The sequence below is a fragment of the Octopus sinensis genome, linkage group LG9 (genome assembly GCF_006345805.1).
Source record: "Octopus sinensis linkage group LG9, ASM634580v1, whole genome shotgun sequence".
In the NCBI taxonomy this organism is placed as follows: domain Eukaryota; kingdom Metazoa; phylum Mollusca; class Cephalopoda; order Octopoda; family Octopodidae; genus Octopus; species Octopus sinensis.
Window position 1 is genome coordinate 56,374,063 of NC_043005.1, and position 13,524 is coordinate 56,387,586.

Genomic DNA, 13,524 nt, shown 5'->3' on the forward strand with positions numbered 1-13,524 from the left:
ACACACACACACATATATGTGTGTGTGTGTGTATATACATATGTGTGTGTGTGTGTGTGTGTTTATATATATATGTATGTATGTGTGTATGTATGTATAATGTTTGTTTGTTATAAATATTATATATACAAATAGCCATGTTGATTAAGTGCAGGTTTACCAACCAAAGTGTCAACATTTCACATCTTGCAACTGGCACTGTACTCCCTCCATATCTCACTCTCAACAATCCATTCCAACTAGATATAAACAGATTTCATAGTTTCATTTAATAATGTAATCTTGTAACTAGTGAAAGCTTTTTTTTATAATTATTCAGTGTTCTGTCCTTGAACTTAAAAGAAGTTAACAGAAATGCACTTCAGTGTATCTGCCTATATATATATTTTACTTCATGAAAATTAAACGTTTTTGTGTGTTGGTGGACTCAACAGCTTGATGTATTACAGAGCTAAACCATTAAACAGATATTTTTCAACATTTAATTGAAAGTGACGTTCAAGATTTCACACACACACATATAAAGAGTGAAGACTCCCTTTGGTCATGACTGACCATGGGATTGCACCTAGGAAGTTCCCCTCTGAGGTACAATTCTGGGCAAGGTTGTTTATGGAAGACCAGCGGTCATCCATGCATACCAGCCTCCCCTCTCCATGCCTCCGATGTTATCCAAGGGAAAGGCAAAGACTGATACAGCTTGATATCAGTGACATCACAGCTTATTTCTACAGCTGAATGAACTGCAGCAATGTGAAAATAAATTGTCTTGCTCAAGAACACAACACACAGCCTGGTCTGGAAATCAAACTCACTACCTCGTGATTCTGAGCCTGATGCTCTCACCACTGAGCCATATATCTACATTTTATTTTTTACCTTTTACTTGTTTCAGTCATTAGACTGCTGCTATGCTAGAGCCTTGCTTTGATGAATTTTTAATTGAATGAATCGTCTCTAGTACTTTTTTTTTTTAAAGCCTGGTACTTATTCTGCTGATCAGCTAAGTTACTGGGACATAATTACACAAACAAGTTGTCAAGCAGTGGCGGGGAACAAACACAGACACAAAAACATACACACATAGATGTACATATGACAGGCTTCTTTCAGTTTCTGTCTATCAGATCTACTGACAAGGCTTTGGTTGGCCTGAGGCTATTGTAGAAGACACTTGCCCTAGATGTGACACCATGGAACTGAACCCGAAACGTGTGGTCGGGAAGCAAATATGTATATATATATATTTATATATATATGTATCTCTCACTTTCTCTTTTTGTGTACATTTATATGTGAAATACACTGTCTAGATAATATATGATAAATAGTTGAATAAAAATGTCTTGCAGCTTGTTGAGAAATTGCTTAAGATTTCGTGGGGTGGAATGTTGTGTCATACATTGAAGTGGATTTTCCCTGTTGATTTTTAAGATCTAAGAGGATTTTAAGTCCAGAAATACTGAACTCGTGTAGTATTTTTAGTACCGTAATGTGATCACTTCTTACAAGCATTTCAAACTATACTCCTTTATGGTACCTATCATCAGTTAAATTAATTGGATCATTAAGAGTTGTCTGATCTTGCAAAGAACAGTGCAATATTGCTGATATGATATGTGCCAAGGATCTCTTGAGAAGCCCTTTATGTAGTCCCTTAATTTCATAGAAGTTGCAGCCAAATGATCCCTACCATCTTTAATAAGGAAGGCTTGTCCTTTCAGGTGTCTGTGCCACTTACAAAGCACCTGTGCCGGTGGCACGTAAAAAGCACCCAGCACACTCTGTTAAGTGGTTGGCGTTAGGAAGGGCATCCAGCTATAGAAACCATGCCACAACAGACAGTTTGAGTCTGGACATCTCCATGTCAAACCGTCCAACACGTGTCAGCAAGGAAAAGTGGACGTTAACGATGATATGTTGGATTATGTAGTCTTAAGCATGACCCTAAAAAAAATATGAAATTCTCAAGTGAAATGCTTTTGATCATAAGTTCTTATCTAAAAGAGCTGACTTGAGGCTAAATAACCACATCATGCTATTGTTGTTAATTTCTTCATTTCTATAGTCAATACGCACAGCTTCTTGTGCAATATAGTAGATTCTTTCAATTATTGGTAGTTTGATGGAAGAGTTGTTCCCCTTCATGGCAGTGTCAGACAACTGACATTTAATTCTTTGTTTACCACTGCTGTTTATAACTCGAAAAGTATGCCGTTCAGTAGTTAATGTTGGCATTTTGGTTGATATTCTTCTCTAGACTGCTACCTTTCTCAAAACTCTCAGAATCCCATACCTTTTGTATGTATGTTTGGTGTGTGAGCGATTGTGTGTGCGAGCTTATATAATCATTTTACAGGATATTTAATGTAAAAATAATTTCTAGCGTACGGCCGCTGGCTTTCAGAATCCTTGTTGTGGTTTACAGAAAAATGTGCGAAGTGTTTATTTTTGTGGTATAAATACCAAAGTGTGCTTCGTACACACTTATGCTAGAAGTAAATGTAGAGTCTTAGATATGTTTGTCATATTTAAGGTAAACAAGTTTACACGTCTGGACCGAAATCTTTTAATGAATAAAGTCAACCATAAGGTTGAATGCATTCAGCCTTTCAGCCCAGACATGTAATTCTGTTTACCTTACATAGACAAGCCTGATATATATATATATATATACAGCATAGTCATTTAAAAGTCCATAAGTCAGGAAAAAGATGCATTATCAGTAGAGTGGGTATATTATCCGAAGTGTACTGTATTATATATATCCAACATGGCTGATCTTACCAATTGGTTTCACGCTAGGGGTACAACAGAGTGTTAGGTAATAATCTGATTATATAACCCTATGCTCGTCAGAGGTTGCCAATTTCATTCCATATCTGCTACCTCTGACGAGCATAGGGTTATATAATCAGATTGTTACCTAACACTCTGTCATACCCTTAACATGAAACCAATTGGTAAGATCAACCATAATGGATATATATATATATATATATATAAAATTTAAAAACATGAAAATACATGTGAACAAGAAGGGGAACTGATAGTACTGAATACCAAATGTAGTGTTTAGAAGTAGTTATATATTATGTTATTGGCAAATATGTAACACCATCTCTAAAAATGATTCTAAATGATGTAGCTTTTTATTAAGTGTAATCTTAACAAACTTTCATCTGTAAATATATAAAACATTTTCAAGGAAAATTCTAACTGATTGCTAAAATGTTAGTAAGAATTTTATTTTTAGTTTTGTTTTTTCATTATATTTTTTTCTTTATCCTTTACATGTTTTGAAAAATATTCCAGAAAAAAAAAATTTGTTCTTCCCTATCTGACTAATTTTATATGAATGAATATTTGGTGTTAACTTATAGCACAAGCTTATTATTAACTTTTAGCCTCATTATTATTTTTTATTTTTTTTTGTAACATTTAATATAATTCAATGTGACCTTTCATATCCTAATGGTTATTATGCCACACACAGCTGTTAATAAAACTAAGTCCCTAATTAAATTTCATTTCAATTTAAGCTTTTGAATTATATTTTTAAGCAATCAGCTGTGTAATACATTTAAAATGTAGTATTTTCAGTTTTAGCAGTTATATGTATATAAGCCAAAACACTAATGGTTAACAGCTTCTTGTTCACATTTCTTTGCAATTTGATTTCACTTAAAGCAAACATACTGATGAGTCTATCTTCTCACAGATCACATCAATGTGTAACATTTTGGTAATGGGTTTTTTTTTTACTTTTTCTTTTTTAAATTCTATTTGTATTTTGACAATGTTGCTTTTACTTCAGTTTGAAATTCTGCATTAGAATTTTCCCAAATTCTCATTTTTTTTTCAATAAATAGTGAGATTGATAAAATTTCAATTACAAAACACCATAAAGTAAAATCATTTCAATATCTGTTCATTACTATCATTATTTAGTATAGTAGTAGTAGAAGTTGTAGTAGTAGCAATATTAGTCAAGGGGTAGAGAACTTGTACTATTTGTTTCATAATTACAAAAGTTTTGTCTTGCTATTCTCTGTTCAGGTCATGGCTGGGACAATTTTACCTTTCATCTCTCTAACAGTAGATATAAAATATGTGCAAATAATATATGGAGTGTTAATTCAATTGACAACACTCTGTTTTTTTTTTATTATTATTATAAAAAGCCCTTCCAACTAGTCAAAAGAATTCATTTTTGCCATGTGATTTTTTTTCCATGTCTTAGATTTGTTTCATCTCATTTGAAATAGTTTAAAATGTATTTTACTAGATCTTCATATGGTATAAACTCTTGTAGAATTTTTATGTCCTTCATAATTTTTAAGCGCTGTGACAGATTTTAAATACAATATAATATTGTTGCTCTCAATTATTGGTTTACTTTATATATATATATATATATATATATTGGTTTACTTTATATATATATATATGTATGTGTGTGTATTACCAAAAGGTTTCCATTTAAATTTATATTTCATGGAAATGTATTCGCATTTATCGCTATCATTATAATGTTGGTGCTATCTTACATTGGATTTTAGGCACATAAGTTGAAATTCTTTCATATGAGTGTCTCTATCATAACTTTTATATATACCCAGAATATGAACTCACCACCATAACCTAATATATAAGCTTTCAATACATACAGAAGCTAAGTCACCAGCCAGGTACAGTTTGTATTGCTGGTTCACTAGTAGTGCATTCAAATCCACTTTATGCACATTATATATTTGAGCAGTGCACTTAATTCTACATTGTTTCAGATTATTTGTTTGTTGGGGAACATGTGGTAGCTAGACCATTTCAGAATGTATACCTCTGGTCACATGCTATTCAAGGGGAGTTTTATCACTCATTGACTCTTAAATGCTCCTTGGAGTTCAAGAAACATTCACATGGTATTTATACTTAATCATGGTATCCATGCATGCCTTATGAATGAAATATGGTACACAGAAACCTATCAGGTAACTAAACATGTTATTGAGTGATAGACTTAATCTAACATCATCAAATGGCCCTTGAGTACCTGGCAGGTGTCCACTCCCAGGCAAGCATTCAGAAGAGGTCTCTAGTCTGACGATATCAGTGTCTTCCCCCTCTTTGTTCTCAGCAACCTTGGAGGTTCTGTAAAGGAAACGGAAAGATCATCACCATGGACAATGCTCTCCTAATGCTGTGCACTTACATCTTAGTGGACTGAGATAATTTTAAGTGCCTTGGTCATAAACTCAGTCCGGTGTTAGTAATGGGATATAAAGATTTTTAAATAAGTAAATAAACAAATAAAGCCCCCATTGATCCTTCGGCAGGTGGACTGACAGCATTTTGTTCATTGTGGTTGCTCAGCTTTTGGGCTGGAAACAAACCTAAGAACCATTAATGAAAGATGATTGCTACACGAGGTCAAAATTTATTCTAATTTTAAAATGTCTTCTCAAACAGTGGATGAGAATTTGATGCAAAGTAGCATCAAAAAGTGCCTTAAGGAAGAATAGAAAGGAAAAAAAAAATTCCATTTCTTTACAATTGTGATATTTTCTTTGTTTATTTATTCTGAACAGTTGAGATAGTTTAGAAGGCTTCTTTTTTTTTTTTTTTTTTTTTTTTTTTTTTACTTGTATTTAGTGTTATTGTGAACACAGGATTTAAGGGCAATGATTTAGATGTCTGTGTGTATTTTTATTATTACTATTATTTCCTCGTTGCACCCTTAGTTGATGGAAAGGGACTAAATCGTTATTATTGGTGTTCTTGTTCTTGTTGAGTAGTTCCTGTGACGTCTAATGGAATAGTTCAGTTATATACATACATACAATTCAAGATTTAGTACACAAAATATATGAGTTAGTCTGGAATAGCTCTTGCCCATGCATACTCTCTCCAGTTTTTATTTTCTGTCAATCTATCTCTCTCTCTCTCCATATATATATATGATCCGTCCAACCCATGCTAGCATGGAAAGCGGACGCTAAATGATGATGATGATGATGATATATATATATATATGTGTGTGTGTGTGTATAGGTTTTGTGTCAACACACAAAACTCTTGGACCTTGATTCACTGTTGCTTCTGCTAAATATTAATAAATACACACACACACACACATATATATATATCAATTACCTGTATTGACCAGGCTATTGGATGTTGTTACACACCACTGGTCACAATGCACTTCCAATTCTTTCTTGATTGCGGCCTTCTTTTTCCATCTTAGCCCAAATCATTTAACTAAATTGTCTTCCTATCATTGTGGAGGGCTTCCAAGTGACATCTCCTGATCTCTTAGATACCACTTGGCAACTGCATGGGTCCACTTGTTGTCCAGCCCAACAGAACTTGGGCTCTTGGTATTCTGTGATTACAACATTCACTCCAATCTTTTCTTGAATTATCTCATTTCAGATATCCTCTTGCATGGATATTTTCATGGTCCTTTACATCATAACCAATCAATATTCTTCCCTCTTTATAGTAGCCCATGTCCCACATGCATATAAGAACACATGTTGGACAGTATTGTTGATGAGAGGACATGTAGGATTTTTTTTTTTTTGTAATGATCACATCAGAGCTAAGCAATGTGGTCACACAGATGATGAAACCACATGAGGTTGATCAGAAGGGAATTACATCAAGTTCTGCTTGTTATATCTTTGTGCCTTATACTGTTGGATCTGTGACCCAAAATGGTTTTAATTGATCTTTTTCTTTTTTTTTTTCCTCTTTGCTTTTCACCTTTCCAGGGTCAATAAGATAAAGTACCAGTCAAGTACAGGGCTTGCTTTAATTAAACTAAAGCCCTCTCTTTAGCAGAATCATTAGAGCATTGACAAAAAAAGTGCCTTGCAATATTTGTTCCAACTCTTAGTTCAAATCCCACCTATGTCAACTTTACCTTCCATCCTGTGCGAAATGCTTAGCGGTATTTCGTCTGCCGTTACATTCTGAGTTCAAATTCTGCCGAGGTCGACTTTGCCTTTCATCCTTTCGGGGTCAATAAATTAAGTACCAGTTACACACTGGGGTTGATGTAATTGACTTAATCCCCTTGTCTGTCCTTGTTTGTCCCCTCTATGTTTATCCCCTTGTGGGCAATAAAGAAATAAGAATTTAATTACATTTCTTTCCCTTCACACTTAAAATTCTTCTAGGGTTGACTTCACCTTCCATCACTTTGGAAGCAATAACATAAAAGTGCCAGTAAATGTGGCTTGTTGCCTTTGTTAAGTTATTAATTGTTACTGTTGTCATTATTATTATTACAAAAGGGGCTAGCTGGCAGAATCATTAGAGCACCAGAGGGAAATGCCCTGCAGTATTTTTTATGCTCTGAGTTCAAATCTTACCAAAGTCAACTTTGTCTTTTACCCCTCCAAGCTCAATAAAATAAAGTGCTAGGACTGAGAGTTGACTCACTCCTTCCTTTTAAAGCTGCTGACCTTGTGTCTAAATTAGAACCATTATTATCATCATCATTATTAATTATTATTATAACATAATCAAAGTCTAGATCTTCCAATTCATTTCTGCATTCCTGTCAGAATTTACTAATTTCCTCCGAGATTTGCTTTGTTTAGTTATATTGTATGAACTACTCTAGGAGTTTTTAAGGTGACCTCTGAAAGTGTTATGGTTATAATGAAAAGTCATCAGGGATATAGGTACATTGATAATTGTGGAATGTATGTTCATAAGTATCTCCCTGCTATCTCAAAATAGCATGTTAGTGTGGAATTGAGAAATTACAAGAAATAAGGCATTCTTGGTTGTCTACAATGAATATTGATGTTCTCTTGATTTTTTTTTCTTTTAATATCCAGTCATCATTATATGCTGTATATATATGAAAAAATACTTAGGCTTGGAACTAATTCAGTCTTAGAGTTGTTTTTGTTTTGTTTTGTTTTGTTTTTTTTGTCCACTATATCCTTTATCTCTGGCACCTTAGTGATATAAAGATACAAAAGAATTCAGTTAAATTTCTTTTTGTGCAAAAAACAGAGTATGAGGTTAATTAGCATTAAAGAAAAAATGTTTTTCATCAGATCTAAAGCATAGTGGAAGCTATGTATTGTGATGACTTTGGGGGCAGAGCCCTTTGGCTAATGAGCATTTATCAATAGAAATATGTGCAATGGTGTATTTTAGCAATTATTATTATTAAGGCAGCAAGCTGGCAGAATCATTAGCATGCCAGACAAAACGCTTAGCAGCATTTTGTCCATATTTATGTTCTGAGTTCAAATTCTACTGAGGTCGACTTTGCTTTCATCCTTTTGGGGTCGATGTAACTGACTAGTTCCTTCCCTCAAAATTTCAGGCCTTGTGCCTTTAGTAGAAAGGATTATTATTATTCTTGTAATTTTTCATTTTTAATGATTGATATGTAACTTAAAATAAATTGATGATGACATTACAGAAATACCTAGAATATGGAACTATGTTAATCTTAACTTTTATTTATGTAAAAAATTATTGTTTTCATAAGCTGTTTCATCTTAATGCTAGTCATGTTAGTGAAGAATCTTAGTGGTTAGTGAAGAATCTTTGAGAACTTGAGGAGACAAAGTGAGTCATCAAGTTTTCTTTCTAGGATATTTTGCTAGTCATCTTTTTAGGGTTGGTAAATAAAGCACTAATTAAAATTTAAGGATCAATTCATTTCTTCTCTCTCTCTCTTTCACTCTTAGGATTAACAATAATTGACAAGATGACATCTTGTTAAAAAAAAAGATGAGGAGAAACTACTTTTGTATCTTCCAGGAAATTACTATGACAAGTATTATGTACTTGACATGGAAGTCATCGGGTGCCATTTGTCAACCATATGGCCAATTTTTTTTCTTTACTTTGAGAATATTACCTGCAAATCCTATCATTAAACAAGTATTACTATTTGAGTAACTATCCTAGTTCAAATCTTGTCCAAGGTCAATTTTGCTAGTCATCTTTTTAGGGTTGGTAAATAAAGCACTCAATTTAAATTTAAGGATCAATTCATTTTTCTTCTCTCTCTACTCTTTCACTCTTAGGCATTACAATAATTGACAAATGACATTTGTTAAAAAAAAAGATGAGGAGAACTACTTTTGTATCTTCCAGGAAATTACTATGACAAGTATTATGTACTTGACATGGAAGTCATCGGGTAGCCATTTGTCAACCCATGCCACCAATTTCTTTTCTTTACTTTGAGAATATTACCTGCAAATCCTATCATTAAACAAGTATTACTATTTGAGTAACTAATCTTTTGGTCTGTTTATGAAATGCAAAACCTACATTATTTTAGATTACGTTTTTTACAAAATCACTTTTGAATTTTCTTATGAATGGTATAGTTTTACAAATTTAAAAACTTCCATATTAAAGCTATTGCTTTTAATTATTTTTGTTTGAATAGGCTTACAATACAAAGTCAGGTGATCTATTCCATCTATATTGTGAGACATATTCCATTTAAATTTAGGACTCATAATATATGCCCTTCTCACCAGGGTGTTTTTAAGGACAACAAAAGATATTTTTTTTTGTGGGAGATTTTGCTACATGAAAAAGATTGAGTGATTATTGTGCAGCTCCTTTGTTTATTTCCATATAAATCGAAGGAGCTGTTTTTACTATCCAATGCCTTACCTATTCCTAACCACTTAGCCATAATACTTCCTTTTTTTACAATTTGGAAGACTCGGGTAAATAATGTTAAATATTTTGCCTTATTGTAGAATACAATGCTTATAGCAAGGTTTAAACTTGTTACTTTGTGATTAATATTTCAGTGCCTTAATCTTGTATCCACTCAGCTTTTATGGGTTTTAACAGAAAATATAAAATGTACTCAATATTTTTCAGCCAGAGAATTAATTTCTTATACATTTATTAACATACTGACCAGATATAATCTGATATAAAATTTACTTCTTGTGTCCTTCCATATTTGGCTAAATTTTTAAATATTTTCTTTACTTCCATAATAAAAAAAAAAAATCTGAACTCCAATCAACACGCATTTAATGTTAGTTCAAAACTACAACTTGGTTTTTTTTTTATTTTTTAATTCAAATTTTAAATGTTAACCCTGTATATCTGTCATTTATTAAAGTATCATTTTCATAATTTGATCTCGATGGATTCACATTTGAACATTTGTATTAATTGCCATGTTTGTTGTTGTTTTTTTCCTTTTTTTCTTTCCTTATTATTTCCTATCCAACTATTCATATTTTCTCTCTTTAATTATGTTTTGTTTATGAAATGTTTTGTTATGAAAAATAAATTGATAGTTTCAAACATCTTATACCTGCTTCATATTTTTATTTATAAGTACATTTCCAGTTTTTTTTTTTAAATCAAGCATTTCATACCTTTACTGTGTTATAGCTTATTTAGTATTTATCTTCTTGAGGGAAGATTGAAGACTTTGGTATTATGATGTAGTTCCACAAAGGATATGCTTGAAGAGTTTCTTTATTAGTACCACACAGGTGAATTGAACCTAGGATCTTGTGGTTGTGAGAAGAATTTCTTAACCATTTGGCCATCCTGCATCCACATTCTACTGCTAGTGGTACATAAGAAGCACACAGTACAATCTGTAAAGTGCTTGGCATTAGGAAGGGCATCCAGCTGCAGAAAGCAAGTCACAACAGACTATTGGAGTCTGGACAGTTTCCTGACTGTGCAGCTCCTGTCAAACCGTCCAACCCATGCCAACATGGAAAACATGTTAAACTATGGTAATGAAATTATAAGAAAAGAAAACCTTATTACAGACATAGTTTCATGTTCAGCCCCATGGCACAGCATCTTGAGCAAATTTCTACAACAGAACTGGGATGATCATTGCCTTGTGAGTGAATCTGTTAGATGGAGCCTGTGAAAATGTATGTGTGTGTGGTGTGTGTCCATGCATGTTTGTATTTGTCTCTAACTACTTGACAGTCAGTGTTGGTTTGTTTATATCTTCGTAACTTAGTGATTTGACAAAAAGAAACCATGAGAATAAGTAACAGACGTAAAAATAAGTACTGTGATCAATTCGATCAACTAAATCCTTTAAGGCAGTGTCCCAGTATGGCTGCAAGCTAATTACTGAAACAATTAAAATAAATTACAGAATTGTTCTGTAGGTGTTTTCTGAGGTAAATTATATAACCACACATAAAAAAAAAACAAATTAGAGAATTGTTTCTAAAAAATATTTTTATATACAAAGATGAAGAATGATGTCCTAAACTGTTCCTTGCTGTTTTAATCTGTGTTTGAAGGTAACATCTGCTTTGTTTCTGATACCATACCTACAAAATAAAGAACATTCTAACAATAATAAAAGTTAGAATTCCCATATTTCTACAAGAAACCCTACATGAAGCAATTAAAAATTTGTTTGCTTTTATTATTTTTTTCTTCTTACAGTTTAGATGGAGGATGAATGACAGTACACCAAACCCTTTTCTGGACACTGAGTTTAGTGACTAACAGAAGGATGGAAGTTATCTTCAGACCAGGCATGGACTTAGCTGTGTGGTTCCAGGTTCAGTCCCACTGCATGGCACCTTGGGCAAGTGTCATCTACTATAGCCTCAGGCCTACCAAGGCTTTGTGAATGGATTTGGTAGATGGAAACTGAAAGAAACCCATCATATGTATGTGTGTGTGTGTATCCCACCACTGCTTGACAACTAGTGTTGGCTTGTTTAGATCCCCATAACTTAGCAGTTTGATAAAAGAAACCGATAGAATAAGTACCAGGCTTAAAAAAGAGAAAACAGAAAAAGTACTGGGGTCGATTTATTTGGCTAAAAACTCTTCAAGATAGTGCCCCAGCATGACCACAGTCTGATGACTGAAACATGTAAAAGATAAAGAACCACAAGGTTCTATGTAGTTTCTCTCAACCAAATTACATGCAGAATATTTTGATCATCTTGATCAGTGGTTCCTAAAGAGGGTGGTAGAAAGATCAAGAGAGACGTTGAAGAAAAGTGGAGCATTAATAGGGTGGCCAAAAAGGGGCGATGGATGTGATCCCCAACCCCACAAAATAACGGGTTAATTACGTTAAGTTTTATTTGTGAAATACTTTTGTAAGAATACTAATGTAAGATTACTTCACTTGATAAAAAATTAATGTTTCCCCAGGGTGCAGTGTTTTCACCTTAATTGAATAGAGCAACAGAGACAAACAGCATTTCATATACTATCTCAATATAGTTTACATGAATGTAAGGTGGGTGAGCCGGCAGAATTGTTAGCACACCATGCAAAATGCTTAGTGACATTTCATCTCTCCTCATGTTCTGAGTTCAGATTGTAAGGACAGGGACAATAAAATAAGTACCACTTGAGCACTGGGGTTGATGTAACTGACTTACCCTCACCCCCAAAATTTGAAACCAGTATAGTTTACATGAATAATCAATCCTACAAAAGGAGAGACTGACAGAAATATTTACCTGACCTTTGAGAAGGGTAGGCCAATCGATTGACAATTCATTTATCCCAAAGCTACAACTGTTCCAATTCATACAAATTAAAATGTCCACTGCACCCCCATGTCATACACAGTATATTAATTTTTAAATTTAAAAAAAACATCTAAAATTTTGAAGAAAAAAGAAACAAGCTGTTTCTACAACTTTGTATTCTTTTATTCATTTCAGTCATGCTAAGTACCATCTTTAGTCAAACGAATTAACCCCAGGACTTATTCTTTGTAAGCCTAGTACTTATTCTATCGGTCTCTTTCGTCAAACTGCTAAGTTAGGGGCACATAAACACACCAAAATCGTTTGTTAAGCAATAGTTGGGGGACAAGCACAGACAAACAAACATATGCATATATGTGACCTTTGTGACACAAATTAGAAACATTTCCAATCTGGCCAGCTTCCAAGAAAATTATGCTGACCCTTACATAAACTGTATGCAGTCATACCTCATTTTCAGTATATATGTCTCACTACTGCAAGTTTGATTCTGATACATCATAACCAACTTTTCCCTTTCAATTACTATAAGTTCCCTATTTTTACTGTCTGTATTTCACTGCCACACAACATTACACATATACTTCAAACTACTTCAAAATGAAATAATGACAACTTACTCTTTCAAAGGTTTACTGTCATCTGACAATTTCTGTCCATCAAAATACAGCCAATATCTTTTCCAAATGTATCGCCTGCATAAGTTAAAAATGTAATCCAGATATAGCATCAATACAAGTCATGTATTTCAAAATACAATCCATAAGCTAACAAGATGAGATATAAAAATTGATAGAAGAGTGCAGGCTTAGTTATATATTCAAGAAGTTGATTTTGCAATCATGTGCTTCTTTGGTTGGTGCCACTGTGCAGTAACTTGGGCAATATCTTCTTCCATAACTTCAGAGATTGAACAATACCTTGTGAATGGAATATGGTCACCAGAAGTTGCTGGAGATCCGTGCGTGTGTGCGCGTGCATGCATGCATGTATGTTCGTCCAC

General features: G+C 33.4%; 1 protein-coding gene across 3 annotated transcripts in view; it reads right to left on the reverse strand.

The window, feature by feature from the left end:
- Positions 1-11,217: 11,217 nt before the first annotated feature.
- LOC115215916 (U11/U12 small nuclear ribonucleoprotein 25 kDa protein) overlaps positions 11,218-13,524 on the reverse strand; it is a 30,709-nt gene continuing 28,402 nt past the window's right edge. For all 3 annotated transcript variants that reach the window (XM_036505975.1, XM_029785268.2, XM_036505976.1), the window contains exons 5-6: positions 13,142-13,216; positions 11,218-11,330 (exon numbers count right to left, since the gene is read on the reverse strand). In XM_036505975.1, coding sequence (XP_036361868.1) covers positions 11,264-11,330; positions 13,142-13,216 — 142 coding nt within the window. In that variant the 3' untranslated portion in view covers positions 11,218-11,263. The remainder of the gene's footprint in view (positions 11,331-13,141; positions 13,217-13,524) is intronic.